The following is a 17,362-nucleotide window of genomic DNA, read 5'->3' as shown; positions in this document are numbered from 1 at the left end:
CAGGCTGTTAGGACTAGGGATAAGCTGGGGTCCCTGAGCAATGGGATTAAAGGATTAGGGGAGTAGATTTGTATCAGGATGGATGGGGTGACTTAAACGGGTCTAAGCCGCAGGGTGCCCAGGAAGGAGTGAGGAGGCCCCAGGACCTTCTGGCTCAGCAGGGCCCCTTTCCAAGTCCTGCTCTGACCTTTGAGAGGACTCTATTTCTGTTACCAGTAGGGGTCCTGGGCTTGACAGAGTTTGCCTCTCTTGGCACATTGCCAGGAAGTTACTCCCCTGCGTACAATGGTGGTATTACTGTGTCACGGTTTCCGTGTGCACTGATGTTCTTGCTTCACGTTGCATGTAAAGAGTTAGCCATAAATAAAGCATGTTGTCAGCCAGCTTGAAGGATCCGTGCTGCTGTGTGCTGTAATGTCACCAGGGCATGCTTACTGCTGTAGGCCACCTAGTGTTTTTATCGTGTCGCATTGTAATGCAGTTGCTATGATTTCACACTCCCGCTTTTACACATCTTTTCAGGAAGGACAGAGCGCAGGCCCCCCACCCCTGATCCCAGGCCTAGGGCAGCAGGGAGCACAAGGCCGCATCCCCCCTCTGAACCCCGGACAAGGACCTGGCCCTAACAAAGGTAAATATCTGCTCAGCTGAGCAAGAGATCACATTCTGTCACCTGTGTGCCTTTTGCAGGAAACAGTTTGTCTATACATTATTGGTAGAAGGTGCTTTGAACTCCTGGGGCACGTAAGGGAACAGCCATCTTAGGTAATCCCTTTGTCCTACCTGTTCTCCTATATTGGTTTAGTTAGGCCGCAGTGCTGGCCCTCGGAGGTGAGCTCCTCTTAGCCCAATCTGGCAGGGATGGACGGCGTTCTGCGCTCATTGACTGTGAGTCAAGAGCTGAATCGTTTGTGTTCCAATTTTTTAATGGGATAAACAATGCAGTATTTCAACTGTTTTTATTATCAACCCCTTCCCCTGCAATTTGAGTCATACTGAATTCTGCATTGTTTGAAAAGAAGAAAGTAAAGTACCCACATGTGGCCAGACATGAGAACTGGCAGTGTGACTGGTCTCAGGAGTTAGGACGCACACCAGGGGCCCTTGCTGGGGATGCAGAGTTAGAGGGGTGGTGTGGGGGCAGGGGACTTAGGAGATGGAGTTGTTACACATTCCACAGATTCTTCCACTGGGAGAAGTCCCGGATCAGATCCTTGGGAGCTTCACTCCTTTTCCTGGCTGAGCCCTCAGCACTGTGTGACATGGGTTAGGTTTCCCCTCCCCATTGGATCAGATTAAGACAAGTCTTTGTCAGCAAGCATTTCCAGCCCTAGGACTTTGGAAATTGAAAGTTCACTCTTAGATATATACACATTAATCGAGGTAGAAAAGAGAGAGAGAGAGAGAGAGAAAGAGAGAGGAATTAGCATTTACTTTCCTCCCCTCCATGGGAGTGGGCACACAGGCTATGCAGGAGGAGTCTCTAGGTTGGGGCCACAGGGGCCACCATCCACCTCTCCACCTCGTCTCCTCCCCCTGCCCTGTCTCCACCCCTTCCTTCTCCACCTTCTTCTCCCTTTCCCTTTCCTCTTCTTGCTCTTTCTTTCTTTTCCTTTCTCTGTCCCCCCCAGGGAACCCAGAGAGAAGGGAGAAAGTGGCCCCACTGCTGCCCCTTGTTAATTAGCATGGTGGGCTTCTCTCCTTGGGAAAGCAGGGCACTTCTAAGCAGATAGAGGGAAGCAGAGAACAGGTAGTCCTAGCTAAGTCCAAATGGAGGATGTTCTACGTCCTCCTCAGAGGTCGCTGTGTGCAGTCACGCTAAGTTCAAGCGGCACAGACTTAGAAGCCATTGGCCCAGGCACATGCTGAGAAGCGAGGAGTTGGCCACCAGGAGTGCGTGTCAGGTGTTGGCCATCTGACCTGGGGGCCATTCTGGGGGGCTTCCTCAGCATGGAGGGACTGCAGAGGAGGCAGAAGAGGGAGACTCCTTCTCATGGCATAGATTCTGCTGAGATTTCCAAGCTCTTCATGAGTTTTGAGTGGTGGGGAAGCACAGAAGTGGCCAAGAGAGATGACCAGGCGGGCTGCAGGAGGGGTGGGAGTTAAGGCTGACTGTGGCACAAGCCAGGGCACGGGAAGAGCAGCAGAAGGCATGAACTGGGCAAGTGGAGGCCTGTCATTCTAAAAACATAGTTGTATAGAAGCAAGAGTGTCCCTTTGCCACCTGCTATTTAAAGCCTGTTTGGGTTACCTTGTATGTCGACATGCAGTAGGTATGCTTTCAGTAGCTGGGGAAGCAAACCCTTCAGTGTTAGGGGCGCACCAAGATAACTGTTACCGATTTAATTGGCCTTTTCCCATTTTTATTCCGTGCTCTGAACACAGTCCAAACACTCAGATATGTTAAGAATCTTTAGTGAGAGTCTGCAGCCGGTCTGCCAGCGTTGCCCATGTGGGATTGATTCGCAGAAGGCAGCAGAAGAGGTGTTCGTGTGAACCTAGAGACTGAGGGACAGCAGATGCCCTGTGGCTGATGGGGATTAGTTAAGATTTACTCTAAAGGAGGTGACCTCTGTGGGTGGCGGCTGTGCAGACCCAGCACCCTGTCGCTGGGTTGCGGCTGTCCCAGGTGTAGAGGTGGGGTCTTGACGCTCGGCTTCCGCCTGCAGCGTTCTTTTCCTCTGGGCGTGGAACACAGGGTCCTTGTGAAACCACGGAAGGAGAGGGTCAGGGAAGGGAAGCTCATTCTTACTCTGCCAAGGAGGCTCGCTCGTGTCCTCTGACCTCATCTGAGGCTAGTGGTTTGCCTTCTCTTAGCAAGTGAGTGATGAAGCTGAAATCCACACCCCCAAACCAGAGTCCTCTCCATGCAGTGACGCCTCTGGGACCCTTGTCTTGTAAGGAGGGCAGACATTCTAAATAGGCATGGTGATGCTGTGAATCAGACCTGTACAGGCAGGTTTCCTGGAAGCCCTGGTAAAAGTCAGCTTTGTTTCCTTTAGGTGACTCCCGCGGCCCCCCAAACCATCACATGGGCTCGATGGCAGAGAGGCGGCATGAGCAGAGCGGCGGCCCTGAGCACGGGCCTGAGAGGGGGCCTTTCCGGGGCGGCCAGGACTGCAGGGGTCCCCCTGATAGGCGCGGCCCTCACCCCGACTTCCCCGATGACTTCAGCAGACCAGACGACTTTCACCCCGACAAGCGCTTTGGCCACCGATTACGCGAATTTGAGGGTCGAGGAGGACCTTTACCACAAGAAGAGAAGTGGAGGCGAGGGGGGCCCGGGCCTCCGTTTCCTCCTGATCACAGGGAATTCAGTGAGGGCGATGGCCGCAGTGCAGCCCGAGGCCCCCCGGGGGCGTGGGAAGGCCGCAGACCTGGAGACGAACGATTCCCCCGGGATCCCGAGGACCCACGTTTTCGAGGGCGCAGAGAAGAAAGGTGGGACGGAGACCGTGTGGGCCTGTTCCATCTGCCCTGGAGCTTTCTGCCTGTTCCTGCCACCGAGGCCTCTTTCCTCTTGCTCTTGGGAGGAGCGAGGCCTCCTCTGTCCTTTCTAGGTTCTGCCTTTCAGCTTTTAAAAAACTTAATGCTTTCTAACCTTTATGTGGTTCTTTTTTGTCTTTGCAGTTTAGAAATCCTTTTCTCTTTGCTTCCTCTTTGGTCCTGTTAGAGCTGAGAGGATTGGTTTACCCTGCGAGCATCTCGGGTCTGCTGGACATGTCCGTGTTCTTGTTGATTCGAGTGATGCCGGAGGAGGCACACACCTAGGCTGGAAGCAGAGGGACTGTGACATAGCTTGTAGCTTGTCAGGTCCAACTGAGGAACTGTCTCCCTGTTACACTTAGTCCAGGCTTGATCGCTCAGCCTCCCTCTGCGGGGCATAAAAGGCAGAGAGGAAACCTAGGGGGAGAAACAACCATCGGTGAAATCTTGAGAGAGACAGAATGGTCAGTGACGATGAACGCTGAGGGCGTAGTCTGTGTTGTCACCTCACTGAGGGACACCTGAGATTTAGGAATTATTGGCAGCAGCTTCTGCATGAGGAAGCAGACTGAGGAGCAGGGCTAGGGCTGGACTTGCAGAGGTCTTGCATGTGTTGGGGGTCGGGGCCAGGCTCCTGCCTTGGGACTCCTCAGGCTTCTGACTCCCGTTGCCAGTGGGTGGGTGGGCCAAAGAGTGACCTTCCTATCCCTGGGGGATGTGTGAGAACAGAATCGCTGTTGACATCGCCGGGAAGGGTGAAATAGCAAGGGCTAAGGGCTAGAAAGCAAGATTTGAGGGCTCCCAGGTTTCTTTTTTCTTTAAAAAGCCTTCCACTGACATGGGATCATTGCACGTTTTTATGGATACAGTGCAGCATTGCAGTAACGTAGGGCGTGAGCAGTAGTCAGACCAGGAAATTAGCATCATTAGCACCTCCCTTTCCTAAGCCTACCTTCACTCTTGCAGCTGTGAGCGCCTCTCGTGCAGCCCACGCAGTGTGGAATCCGTTATTGCTGTAGAATGCTGGAACCTGTCACGCTCTCTGAGCAGTGTTCTGCCCTCTCTGTGTCCCCTTCATGTCAGCTTTTTGTAACTCGCTTAAGAGAGAGAAGGTGCAGTATTTGTCTGTATGTGTCTGGTTTGTTTCGCTGAGCGTAACGACTTCTAGTTCCATCTATTTTTATGGCAAGTGCAGAATTTCATTCCTTTTTTTTATGACGGAATCGTATCCCATTGTGTGGGAATACCATGTGACCCCGCTTTCCTATTCCTGAGTGCATGAACGCCCAGACGGAATGAAATTGGCGTGTTGTAGAGATACCCCTGCTCCCAATTTTTCCCTAAGGCCCTCTCTCAGTGATATATAAGCATTCTTCTCTTCGGGATGGCTTTTTCTGTCTCTAAGACCTTGGCGTCAACGTAACTTGTGTTGATTTCTCAAATCAATGTGCAAAATTGCCCATTTTACCATGTCTGGGTTTGTACTGTATTGCATCTGTCATGACAGACAGGTGCCCTGGGCTCTCACATAGTCAAAGCTCCACGCTGCTCTCACCCAGGCCAGGACTGCTCCTGTGCCCAGGTCTGTGTGCCTGCATCCTCTCTGCCTGTGCACGCTCTCCCAGGTAGCCGTGGCTCGCCCTGCTGCACCCAGTTCCTTTACCCTGCTTTGTATTTCTTCCTGGCACTTAGGCCAGCTTGGCATGCAGTAATCTGTTTAGTTCTATATAACCCGTGTCTCCCACAGGCAGGTCACCTTCCCCGCTGTAGCCTTAGGCCCTGGAGCAGGAAGGGTGCTCGGTAGCCGTTGAGTAAGTCAGGTGATCGAGGGCCAGTCCGTTAGGGACAGAGTCTGCAGGAACAGAATACCATGGGCTGGGGCGCTTACCTGACAGGAAGTTATTTTCCCAGAGTTCTGGGGGCTGAAAGTCCTAGGGCACAGTCCGGCAGTGCTGGTTTCAAGTGGGGGCTGTCCCCCTGGCCTGCAGCCAGTCTTCTTCCCCTGCTTCCTCACATTGTGAGGAGGGAACAGCATGCCTGCTCTGGTGTCTCTTACAAAGGCCCTAATCCCCCCATCAGGGTACCACGCTCACGAACTCACCCAACCCCATCTGTCTCCAAAAGGCCCCATCTCTAAATAGCATTGCACTGGGGGTTAGGGCTTCAACATGCAAAATTTTTTTGGGAGTGGGGCCAGACACAGACATTTAGTCCCTACAGGAAGTACTCTGATAAGGACAAAGTAGATTTTCTTTGCACCCTGGTAACCGGCCAGTCCTATAATGGATGATGCAGAAGACTGCTGCAGGGTCTCAGGGAAACTGCTCCCAGCAGAGACTGGACCTGGCCCACCTGGCCGGTCCCCCGCCACTCTCGCTTGCCAGTGGCCTGGCCCACGCTCCCTACTCACAGGAAGCCTGAATTAGTGAAGATACCTCAGGACCAGGAAGGTTATTAAGAAGACAGCTGGGTGTGGATATTTGGCCCATCGGTTGAGACCGTGGTTAAGATGTCAGTATCTCGCATTGGAGCACTTGAACTGATTCCTGCCTCCAGCTGCTGACTCTAGCTTCCTGCTAATGTAGACCTCGCCAGGCCACGGTGATGGCTTGAGTACTGGGGGTTCCCGCCGCGGTGAGACCTGGGTCGAGTTCTTAGCTCCTAGCTTTGACCTTGACAAAGGTCACAGGCATTTGGATAAGAACGAACTCTCTGCCTCTCAAAAAAAGTGCATTAGTGGTGTAGTGCCAGAGAGAAAGCACATTTTTACAGCAGAATACAAAGTGAGAAGTGTAGGAGGGAGGCTAGCTTTAGAAAATCCCATCTTTTCCTGATTGCCACAGGCTGGATCATCAGTCAGGGAGGGGCTGGCCTGCTTGCAGTGACTTAAGCCACGCCTCTCAGGCATTCCGTAGCCCAGTGCCGGTGTGAGTCCCAGCTGCTCCGCTTCCAATCCAGCTCCCTGCTAATGTGCCTGAGAAGGCAGCACAAGATGGCCCAAGTGTTTGGGTCCCTGCCACCCAGATGGAGTTCCTGGCTCCTGACTTCAGCCTGTCCAGGCCTTGGCTGTTGCAGGCATTTGGCAAGTGAACCAGTGGATGGAAGAGCTGTCATTTTGTCTCTCCCTCCCTCCCTCTCTCTCTCTCTCTCTGTTGCTCTGCCTTTCAAAAAAAAAAATACACTGTGGGGAAGCAGCTGTTCTCCCAGTGCCACAGAATCACCCAGAGCACGTGTTCATCACAGAGGAGGGAATGCTCCTTGACAACAGCAGAATCTGGTGGCTGCACAAACCTCGAGACAAACTGGCAGCTAAGCAGCTCTCTGCAAAAATAAGTACTCTGGGCTGGCGCCGCGGCTCACTAGGCTAATCCTCCGCCTGCGGCGCCGGCACACCGGGTTCTAGTCCTGGTCGGGGCACCGATCCTGTCCCGGTTGCCCCTCTTCCAGGCCAGCTTTCTGCTGTGGCCAGGGAGTGCAGTGGAGGATAGCCCAAGTGCTTGGGCCCTGCACCCCATGGGAGACCAGGAGAAGCACCTGGCTCCTGCCATCGGATCAGCGCGGTGCACCGGCCGCAGCGCACCTACCGCGGCGGCCATTGGAGGGTGAACCAACGGCAAAAAGGAAGACCTTTCTCTCTATCTCTCTCTCTCTCACTGTCCACTCTGCCTGTCAAAAAAAAAAAAAAAGGTACTCTGGGCCGGTGCCCCGGCTCAATAGGCTAATCCTCTGCCTGCGGTGCCGGCACCTCGGGTTCTAGTCCCTGTCGGGGCACTGGATTCTGTCCCAGTTGCCCTTCTTCCAGGCCAGCTCTCTGCTGTGGCCCGGGAGTGCAGTGGAGGATGGCCCAGGTCCTTGGGCCCTGCACCCACATGGGAGACCAGGAGAAGCACCTGGCTCCTGACTTCGGATCAGCTTGGTGCGCCGGCCGCTGCGCGCCAGCTGTGGTGGCCATTGGAGGGTGAACCAACGAACAAGGAAGACCTTTCTCTCTGTCTCTCTCTCTCTCACTGTCCACTCTGCCTGTCAAAAAAAAAAAAAAAAAAAAGTACTCTGAATCTGATCCCGAGGGAACAGTCAGATGAACTGAGATTGTGGAGTACTCTGTGAAACACCTGTGTGGGTCTGCAAGGTGTCCGGGGCGTGAAAGAGATTCGGGAGGGGACTTGGCTAGAATAAAGGCGGACAGAGAGACGTGACCGTAAGTGGCAACGTTGGCAATGGCAGCGTTCTGTCTTCCAAGACCATCAAGTGTGAAGGCCGTTTGGAGGACACTTGGGAGAAATTTGAGTTGGACTCTGTGTTAAGAAGCAATATCACCCCCTTGAGACGGGGAGTGGATTGTGGTGATGTGGGGAGAACACCCGTGCTCCTAGAGGAGGCAGCCTGAGTTGTTTGGGTGTGGAGTCAGCAGCGGGTTTCCAGGTGTCTAGGGCACACGTCTGTGGGCAGCTGGGCGGAGAGAAGATGCAGTACTTGTGGCTGAAGGGTGAGAGTGGATGAAGTGAGAAGGGTCCATGGATGTGCACTGTGTACCTTCAGCTTTACTGTATGTTTGAGTCAAACATTGGAAACTCAGGAAAGAGCAGGAGACCCTGGGTGCGAGAAGGGTACAGGCAGTGCGGCCAGCCAGCAGGAGGGCTTGCCTATAAGCAGATGCCCCCCCGCCCACAGGCCAGGCTTCCATGGAGCAAGGCCATTGGGCCAGCTCATGGCTGCTTAGGCCTGCCCAAGGTGGAGGCTGGGGACCTGAGCAGGTAGCAGAGCAGAGACCCCAAACTGAAGTCCAGCAGAGCTGGCAGACATGATATCTAGGACCCTTGCCCCCCACCCCCCGATTATGTAAGTAGTAAGTGTTCATCATAAAAATGGAGCTGATGATGAGAACGCTTGGGAGGTAGCAGTGCAGTCAAGAGCCTGGGCTTAGGGGTCCAGACTGGCTGAGGTCAGATCAGAGCCCTTGCTTAGTGTCCTGAAGCAAGTGCCTGCAGCTCTGCGGGCCTCAGCCGCTCGCCGGGGGCTTCGGCGTTCTTCACGGAACCAGCTCCACGTGCTGGTGGTGAGGAGGAAACGGAAGCAAATGTAGAAGGCACTTGATTGCTGTAAGCACTTAACGAAACGGTCACCGCTGCAGTCATCCTGCACGCCAGAAGGAAAAGTGACCGCGCCCTCGGTCTCTCCCTCCTGTCTGCACCTCTAACGCTAGGGTTGGACCGTGTGCTTTCCTAAGTGTGTGCTTTCTCCTCTGTCTTCTCCGGTCCACGGGGCACCTCTCCCACCTCCCTGTGCCCCTGCGCAGTGGGCGGCCCGAGCCACAGGCCTTGCCCCGAGGTGGACGCTCTGCTCTTTCCTCTCTGCAGCTTCCGAAGAGGGGCCCCCCCGCCGAGGCATGAGGGCCGCGCTCCCCCCAGAGGGAGGGACGGTTTCCCTGGCCCTGAAGACTTTGGGCCGGAGGAGAGTTTTGATGTGGCTGAGGAAGCGGCCCGAGGCCGGGATCTCAGAGGTCGAGGTCGGGGAACCCCACGAGGTGAGCGGTGGGGCCGGGGAGGCAGGGCTGAGGCCGCGCTGCCCCCAGCAGGGTGCGAGTGCCTTGCTCTTGACTCCATTGCATAGGAGGAAGGAAGGGTTTGCTCCCCACTCCGGACGAGTTCCCACGCTTTGAAGGACGGAAGCCAGACTCCTGGGATGGAAACCGAGAGCCAGGTAAGTAGGGCTGAGTGCCATCCCAGCGTGGGGCCGCCAGCTGCCCGCCCTCCTCCACACCTCTCCCCGCTGGCGGGGCTGTCTTCCTGCCCATCCACCCCAGCAGCAGCAGGTTGGACAGAGAAGGGCTTTGTCCAGTTACAAATCAGCACTACTCTTTCCACCAAGTGCTTCAGGTGTTAGGAAGTAAAGTTATCTGATTCACAGTGTGCTTGGTCTTAATTGCTGGCACGGGAAATGTTAGTAGGTGGAGCTTGCATTAGCAAATCTTTGTGAGATCCTCAGTCATTTCTTAGAGTGTAACGATATCCTGAGGCTCAAGTAGCTGAGGAGCACTGGGCAGGCGCTCGCCTGCCGCCGCTGCCGCCTCAGGAGGAACTCTGATGTTGAAGTTCAGCGTTTTTTTAAGCAGTTGCCCTGTGACTTAGACCTGGCTTGCGCTGTGGCGGGGAGCTGACACGGGTGTTTCCTACGTGGAATCCCGGGTGGGGCTCTGGGGACTCGGGGTTCTCGCAGCGCCATCTCCAGCTGCCGGGGCTGCACCGCACGCTGTGGCAGCCGCGTCGCAGTCTCTGCTTCATGCTTCCGTGGTTCCTGTTTCAGGGCCTGGTCATGAGCATTTCCGTGACGCTCCCCGCCCTGATCATCCCCCTCATGATGGTCATTCCCCAGCCAGCAGAGAACGCTCCTCTTCTCTCCAAGGCATGGACATGGCGTCCCTCCCGCCCCGAAAGCGCCCTTGGCACGATGGGCCAGGCACGTCCGAGCACCGAGACATGGAAGCCCCAGGAGGCCCTTCTGAGGACCGAGGAGGCAAAGGTAAAAGGGCACGGGGGGTGCGGGGGCTGGGGGAGGCCTCAGCCGTGCCTGTTGCGTGGGGTCCTGCCAGGGTACCGCGCTCCAAAAGGTGGCGTGCGTGTGGCCGTTGGGGCCCCACCAGGGCTGGGCGGGGCCATCCCCCAGTGCCCGCAAGCTCTTTGGAGGATCAGCTCTTGGCCAGCATGCCTCAGCACCGCCTGCTGGCCTCGCCAGCTGGAGCCTCCTGCTCTAAGCAGCCGTTGGGCCCTCCCCCAGGGCTGCCCAGAGCCCCCCAGGGGGTCCTCGGTAGGAGGGAGGAGTTGTCCTTTTCCAGGTTCTGCGTTGCTTTTTGCAGTCTGGGCCTGGGAAGAACGCTGTTTTAGTGGGGCTGGCAGGTTCTTAGCACTGGAAATGGGTGTTTCTAGGGGGCAAGTAGACTGTCTCTGCAAATAGAAACTTCGGGTTCTTATATTTTTTAAATGTTTGTTTATTTTATTTGAAAGGCAGAGAGAGCTAGAGAGTGGTGGGTAGGTGGGTGGGGGAGCATATCTTCCACCTGCTGGTTCACTTTCCAACTGCTCACAACAGCCAGGGCTGGGCCAGGCCAAAGCCAGGAGCTCCGAACTCCAGTCATGCCTCCCACAAGGGTGGCAGGGGCCCAAGAACTTAAGTCTTTGTCCTCTACCTCGCAGGATGCATTAGCAGGCAGCTGGGTCCGATGTGGAGTAGCTGGGACTCCAGTGTGGGAAGCAGGTGGCACAAGTGGCAGCTTAATCCACTGCACCAGCACGCCCACCTCTGTATCTTACAGGTGCCTCTTACCCTTTAGCTGGGGTAGCAGCCGCTAAATACCAGAAGTCTGCTCTCAGCTTAGGTTGAGCAGCTGCGGGAAAGACTTTCAGGCCCTGTGCCCTGACTGTGCGCTGCTCCCCGAATTAACCTGCTTGGTGTTCACAGTGCTTCCACTGCAGAGTTGGGCGTGGTAGTTCGGTTGTTCTCAGAGCAAAGCCACTTCTACATGAATCTCCAGCAGGTCTTTGCCACCTCCATGTGCGGCTCGTTGTTAGTTCACTAGGATCTTGGGCAACTTCACGGGCACACGGGCCACCTCTGCAGGTCCAGGGTATGTGCCAGTGTGGCAGTGACTTGCCGCCTGGCGGCTTCTCTGCCTGGGCATACTCAGGGGCCATGTCACACTGGGAGAAAAGCCAAAATGCAGCTCTTACCTCTTTTCCCAACTATGTTCAAGCTCTGTTCAAAAACTTAGGACAGATAAAGTTTTATTTTTATTTACTTAGAAATTAGGGTTGTGGTTTTCACTTAAATTTTCCTTAAAGGACAGATAGATTCCACATGCTAGCCCATTCCCCCAGATACCTGCAGCAGCGGGGGCTGGGCCAGGCTGAAGCCAGGAGCCAGGCGCTCCATCTGGGTCTCCCGTGTGGGTGGGTGGCAGGAACCCAAGTTTTTGAGCCATCATCACCTGCTGCCTACATCAGCAGGAAACTGGATTGGAAGCAAAGGAGGGGGGGGGGGCTCAGTCCTAGGTACTCAGATATGAGATGTAGGCATCTCAAGTGGTAGCTTAGCCTGCTTGTGTCACAGTGCCCACCCCAATAAAAGGTGTGTGTGTGTGTATATATATATATATATATATATATGATGTATTTATTTATTTGAAAGACAGAGTTACAGAGAAAAAGAGACTAGAGAGGTCTTCCATCCGCTGGTTCACTCCCCAAATGGCCACAATGGCTGAGGCTGGGCCAGGCTGAAGCCAGGAGCTTTATCTGGGTCTCCCGCATGGGTGCAGGGGTCCAAGTACTTGAGCCATCCTCCGCTGCCTTCCCAGGCGTATTAGCAGGAAGCTGGATCAGAAGTGGAACAGCCAGGATTCAAACCTGCACCAATATGGGATGCCAGCACTGCAGGTGGCAGCTTAACCCTTTATGCCACAGCACTAGTACCCCCCTCCCCATAAAGTTTTAAAAGGTAGTATTTTAATAATACCTGAACATTTGTGGGTTCGACTCTGAAACAAATTAAGCTATCCTTGGGAAGAAGTAATTCTTAAACCCAATGCTCTTCAAAAAATCTTTTCTTTCACTCAGAAAGGAAGCCACAGGGCACGTGTCACGGCAGTGTCTCCCAGTTGGGCGCTTTTTGTTGACATTGTGGTCGTTTGTGCATCTCACTTGCTTCCACAGTCAAGTCTCTGCTTTTCAGAACTCTTGAACACCCCCTGGAGTCCTCGCTCCAACCACTCCCCTAGTCTGTGGGTGTCGCCAGGCTACTCTGTGTGGATCTCGCGGTTTCCTGTTATGTCACACAGCCTTGAGGCCAGGCCACAAGCCCCCGTGGGGCTGAGGTGGTGGCTGGGCCGGGCTGACCGTCTACTACAGAAAGTCACCTGGGAAATCAATGTTTTGTTTCAGGCCGAGGGGGCCCAGGACCTTCCCAGAGAGTGCCAAAATCCGGCCGTTCCAGCTCTTTGGACGGAGACCACCATGACGGATACCACAGAGACGAACCTTTCGGGGGCCCCCCGGGAAGTGGCACGCCTTCTCGAGGGGTCCGGAGTAGCAGTACCTGGGGTAGAGGAAGTAACATGAACTCTGGCCCACCGAGGCGGGGCTCTTCCCGGGGCGGTGGAAGGGGTCGGTAGGAGTCGGCGCCGCGTGCCCCAGGCCCGCCTGGACAGTTGTTAAGAACTTCTGGTGGACTCCACCAAGCCTGCACCAGTGTAGTCCCGAACTCTTCTCTGGGGCAGCTGCATCCCAGGAGCCCCTAAAGACGTCTTCAAGATGGAGAGACTGCTGCCGGCTCCCGAGTAGCTGGCCCCGTCTGGTCCTGTCCACCCTCCTCTCCCTAACCCCCATGTTGTTTTGTGAAGATAAAAGCTGGAATCTTTTTTTTTTTCTTTCCCTTAGTGTCATGAGACATGGAGCACCTCCACAAATTTAAATTCATGTCCAATTGGAAATTTATTTCTATATGTACAGTTTGTCAGAGAAAAACATTAAGTTGTTTTTGTATGAATACAGAATGTGACTTAACGCAAGAATTAACAGAAAACAACTAGTTGTGAAGTGTTTGCCTTAAGGAACCCTTGGTTCTCAGATGGCGTTGCCTAGATCTGCGGGGGGCGGGCGTTGTCACTGATGTTCACGAGCATACTTGATGGGAGCCCCAGGTCTCTGTGAACCCACGTGCTGTCACACTGGTTTTGTTGAGTGAGGAAAGCTCTAAAATGACGCTAGTGTGTTCTGAAGCAGGTTCCAGGCTTTAGACCTGTGGATGGAATCTTACACACACCTTTTCTGGGGGGGTCTCATGGCAATCCACTTTAGATTTGAATCGCCTTGTTTTGATGGAGAGGAACTGGGTTTAAGAGAGAAATTAAGGGCCGGTGCTGTGGCTCAGTAGGCTAATCCTCCGCCTTGCGGCGCCAGCACACCAGGTTCTAGTCCCGGTTGGGGCACCAGATTCTGTCCCAGTTGCCCCTCTTCCAGGCCAGCTCTCTGCTGTGGCCCAGGAGTGCAGTGGAAGATGGCCCAAGTCCTTGGGCCCTGCACCCCATGGGAGACCAGGATAGCACCTGGCTCCTGCCATCGGATCAGCGCAGTGTGCTGGCCGCAGCGGCCATTGGGAGGTGAACCAATGGAAAAGGAAGACCTTTTCTCACTGTCCACTCTGTCAAAAAAAAAAAAAAAAAGACTTATTTATTTGAAAGGTAGAGCAACGGAGGAAGAAGGGGGTAGAGAGAGGGGGAGAGAGGTATCTGTTGGTTCACTCCCCAAATGGCCACAACAGCCAGGTCTGAGCCAGGCCAAAGCCAACAGCTCCTTCCTGGTCTCCCACGTGGGTAGCAGGGGAAGTACTTGGGCCATCATCCATTGCCTTTCCAGGCACATTAGCAGAAAGCTGGATTGGAAGAACAGCTGGGATACAGCAGCTGGGACTTCCAGCTGCACTCTGGTATGGGATGCCAGCATCACAAATGGGCTCACCTACCATACCACGCCAGCCCCAAGGTGGCTTTTCTTATTAAAGGGACAGTCGGGTGGACCCTGACATTTCATCACATTGCCAGCTTCAGTTTGATGTCAGAGTTTACTTGGCAAATGTAGTTGTGCTCGAAGTCTTCAGTGGTTGCTTAGAAAAGGGATATTGATGTAGTAGTTAGCTGGTACATAAAAACCTCTTCTCTGGTTCTAGATTAATGTAAAAAAATTGCATCAGTTTTTATTCTGTGGAGTAAGAAAATGTCAACCCGCTACACTGTTTTCTGAGATGTTAGACACTAGAGACTCCAGGTGAGTTTTTTTCAATTTCACTTTGAAATGGAAAACACCTGACTGTCAGCACCTCCTCTGAGCACATGCTGAGGTGACTCCAATAGTGCTTTGGGGTAATGGGTGTGCCACACCTGCCCTGCAGGAGAGATGTTTAGAGAAACTGTAGTCAAATCCCAAGAAGCTAAAAAGGAAGCCAGACACCAGACCAAACCCATATGGCAGTCATGCTTTTTTTCCTGAGGTGAATGTGGGAAGAATTTTATTAATATTTTAGACTTTAACTTTAAAACAGTGCATCAGTAAGCGGATAACCAAATCACACTTGGAGAATGAATTCACTTTAGAGAAAACAGAAATCTCATACATTTATTCTTAGAACATGAATATATATATGGCATTTTAAAACATCACTGTTGAAATACATAGAAGACACCGTCCTTCGAATTTTTGAACATTTCTTGGAAAAACATTGGAAACAGTTAAAATCTGGATTTAGGAAACAATATCATTAACATAAAAATGTGTCCAACACTGACATCTTCAGCCATGTAAACTCCAGAGAAATTTTTAACTAGAGCAGAAAATCCAAGGGCCCACAAAGAGCAGCCAGCCAATGGCACAAAGCCTTCCAATTAAAATTTTTCTCCAGGAAAACACTGCATTTACCTGCCCTGAGGTAGGGAATCCTCTTCACCGAGGGGCGAACAGGCAGTACGCTGAGCGAATACTGGTGATGAGTCTGCAAACCCACAGTGTGGATGCTGCCACCAACGTAAGTCAGTTCTTGGCGGAGGGCTTGCGGCATGGATCAGGACCTAGAAAACTTCTATTTTAAGGTTGGAGGAAAGGGTAGTGTCCTATTGCACCCAACAGACACCCTCCTAAGGCAACACAGGCACACAGTGCTAGAAAATGACTTTCAAATTGTTTAAGTCAATGCCAGAATGGTTGTGAACCCTGGACATGGACCCCTCTCTGCCCACCCTCCCAGCCCCTGACCTGAGGCCTGGCTCTTCAGGCAATTCAGAACCACCGTCTCCGCACTCTCACATACTAAAAATACGTCTCACTTACTAGTTAACAGCTACTGACAAAAAGCATGTCGTCTTCTGGACTCATTAGGATATTGGGCCCACCCACGTTTCTCTGGCCATGAATTAAGGTAGGTAAAAGTAAACGCTTGAACTTCAACTCAAGGAAATTCGCAATTAGGAAAAGCATCTTCTATTGCATATGAATCCGTCTGCAAATTGTACACAATGGTTTAAAAAGCAGACAATAAAATTTGGAAATGATCATCAGAGCTTGGAGAAACTGTTTCCATAAAACACGGAATTCTCCCAGGATTCCCTATGCCCCGTTCTGCAGTAGCATCTGCAAGCATTTCCATGTACTTTAGCCAATACCACGCCTCTCAGAACAGAAATTTTTTCTTTTGGTTCATTGCGTTCATCGCTTATTAGGAACTAATTTTCCATGTTATCAGGTACCATATTTACAATTTCTGTAACTGACCAAAAATCGAGGTAAACGATTTTAAGAATTTTAATGCCAGAGGCTAAATCTAACGTTTAATCCGATACCCTCCGGATTCATTTGCACAGCATAGTAAATAATTCCCAAGTCTAACGTTATAGCAAAAACAAAACCAAGAAGGTTTTGGGGCTAAAATACAAAGCCCATTGGATTTTTTAAAAGACAAAAGGTAAAAAAAACTGAGAAAAATCACAAAAACATCTAATTCAAAGAACCATAAATTTTTTTTAACCCAGGTGAGTCTAAAACCATAGCTAATGCAGAAGTAACTAACAGCCGTTTCACAGTATGTGGCAAAAATCTGGCGTTTCCAGAACGCAGGTTTCGGAGTGCAGCACAAAACGCCGAAACGCTCGAAGTCTCAGTTCGTGATAGCCGCTCGACGGTCAGCGCCGAGCCTCCAGCCGGGTCCGGGCGTCCAGTCCCGGAGCCTACGGCACAGTCTTCGGCCCGCTGCTGGCTCCGCGTCCTCCCTCGACGGCGCGGCCCCGCTCTCTCACACCGGCAGCGTCTTGGGCAGGCCGGCGCCGCGGCCCAGGCGGCCCAGCGCGAGCCGCAGCGCGGCGCCGCTACCCCAGGGCATCAGGCCCAGCAGCGCGGCCAACAGCGCGGCCACCTGCGCGCAGGCGCCCAGCGCTGTGAGCACCGTGCTGCGCAGCCCCAGCGCCGCGTACAGCGTGGCGCCCAGCGCGGCCACGTAGAGCAGCGTGGGCCGCGACGGCGTCTCCTCGCCCCGCAGCAGGCGCCCGCACGCCGCGCCGCCCCGCAACAGCGCGCCGCCGGCCAGCGCCAGCGCCGAGCCCAGCGACCAGAGCAGCGCGAACTTGCGCGCGCGCAGCAGCAGCACGGGCGCGTAGAGCGCGGCCAGGCCGAAGCAGAGCGCGGCCAGCAGCAGGCACCCGCCGCCCGCCGCCAGCCGCTGCCCACGAGTCACGGTGGGCAGGCACGTCGGGCCCGCTGCCGGCTCCGCGGGGCTCCGCGTCCACGTCCAACGAAGGCCTGCGCGGCCCAGCCACGCCCCCGCCGGCCCGCCCCCGGCCGCAGGCTCTTCCGCCTTCTCTGCGGCGAGTAGCGGCTCGGCGGCCGCCGTTCCGCCGGCTTTGCCCTGCGCCAGGTACTCCTGCAGCTGGCGGTGGAGGTCCGCCATCTTGGACGGGGCGCTGACAGGAGGGAAAGGCCGCGGCTCACTTCCGGCTGTCGGGCGCTGGCGGAAGTGGTTGGACCCTCGGGCGCCGGTTGGTCGGGCCTGGCGGAAGGGGCGGGGCCTGTGGCCCGCGCGAAAAGCGTTCAGTCCGGTTCTCGATGGACGTTAGCTGTCGCCGCGCGTTACCAGGCTGCCAGTCCCCTTGTAGTCACTCTTCCAGTGACTGTGTCTTTTGTGTTCGCCGTGTGGCGCACGTACTTCGTACGTGCCAGATAAGCCCTATAAGCACTAAAATGTGGGGGCGAGGGCGCCCTGCGCTGGAGGGAATGTGTCTTGACAGCGTCAGAATACACAAACTCTTGTTTCTTACCTTTGCTGGCTAATTGCAGTCACCGCAAAG

General features: G+C 54.0%; 2 protein-coding genes across 5 annotated transcripts in view; one reads left to right on the top strand and one right to left on the bottom strand.

Annotated features, from left to right (window-relative positions):
- WDR33 (WD repeat domain 33) overlaps nt 1-13,058 on the top strand; it is a 112,865-nt gene extending 99,807 nt beyond the window's left edge. For 2 of the 4 annotated variants that reach the window (XM_062181414.1, XM_062181334.1), the window contains 6 exons: nt 523-631; nt 3,003-3,441; nt 8,844-9,010; nt 9,097-9,186; nt 9,790-10,005; nt 12,420-13,058. In XM_062181414.1, coding sequence (XP_062037398.1) covers nt 523-631; nt 3,003-3,441; nt 8,844-9,010; nt 9,097-9,186; nt 9,790-10,005; nt 12,420-12,649 — 1,251 coding nt within the window. In that variant the 3' untranslated portion in view covers nt 12,650-13,058. The remainder of the gene's footprint in view (nt 1-522; nt 632-3,002; nt 3,442-8,843; nt 9,011-9,096; nt 9,187-9,789; nt 10,006-12,419) is intronic. The other 2 variants (XM_062181541.1, XM_062181482.1) reach the window with 2 other exon arrangements.
- Nucleotides 13,059-14,503: 1,445 nt separating this feature from the next.
- On the bottom strand, nt 14,504-16,974 carry SFT2D3 (SFT2 domain containing 3). The gene has a single exon (XM_062181090.1). The coding sequence runs from the start codon at nt 16,963-16,965 to the stop codon at nt 16,315-16,317; it is 651 nt and encodes a 216-aa protein (XP_062037074.1). The 5' UTR covers nt 16,966-16,974; the 3' UTR covers nt 14,504-16,314.
- Between the last annotated feature and the right edge of the window lie 388 nt (nt 16,975-17,362).

The sequence above is a fragment of the Lepus europaeus genome, chromosome 1 (genome assembly GCF_033115175.1).
Source record: "Lepus europaeus isolate LE1 chromosome 1, mLepTim1.pri, whole genome shotgun sequence".
In the NCBI taxonomy this organism is placed as follows: Eukaryota; Metazoa; Chordata; class Mammalia; order Lagomorpha; family Leporidae; genus Lepus; species Lepus europaeus.
Note: the sequence above shows the minus strand (reverse complement) of the source record. Positions and strands in the feature narration are given on the sequence as shown.

Excerpts from the sequence above, each read along its gene's own strand:
- SFT2D3 (XM_062181090.1), bottom strand. The coding sequence starts at position 16,965 with ATGGCGGACCTCCACCGCCAGCTGCAGGAGTACCTGGCGCAGGGCAAA.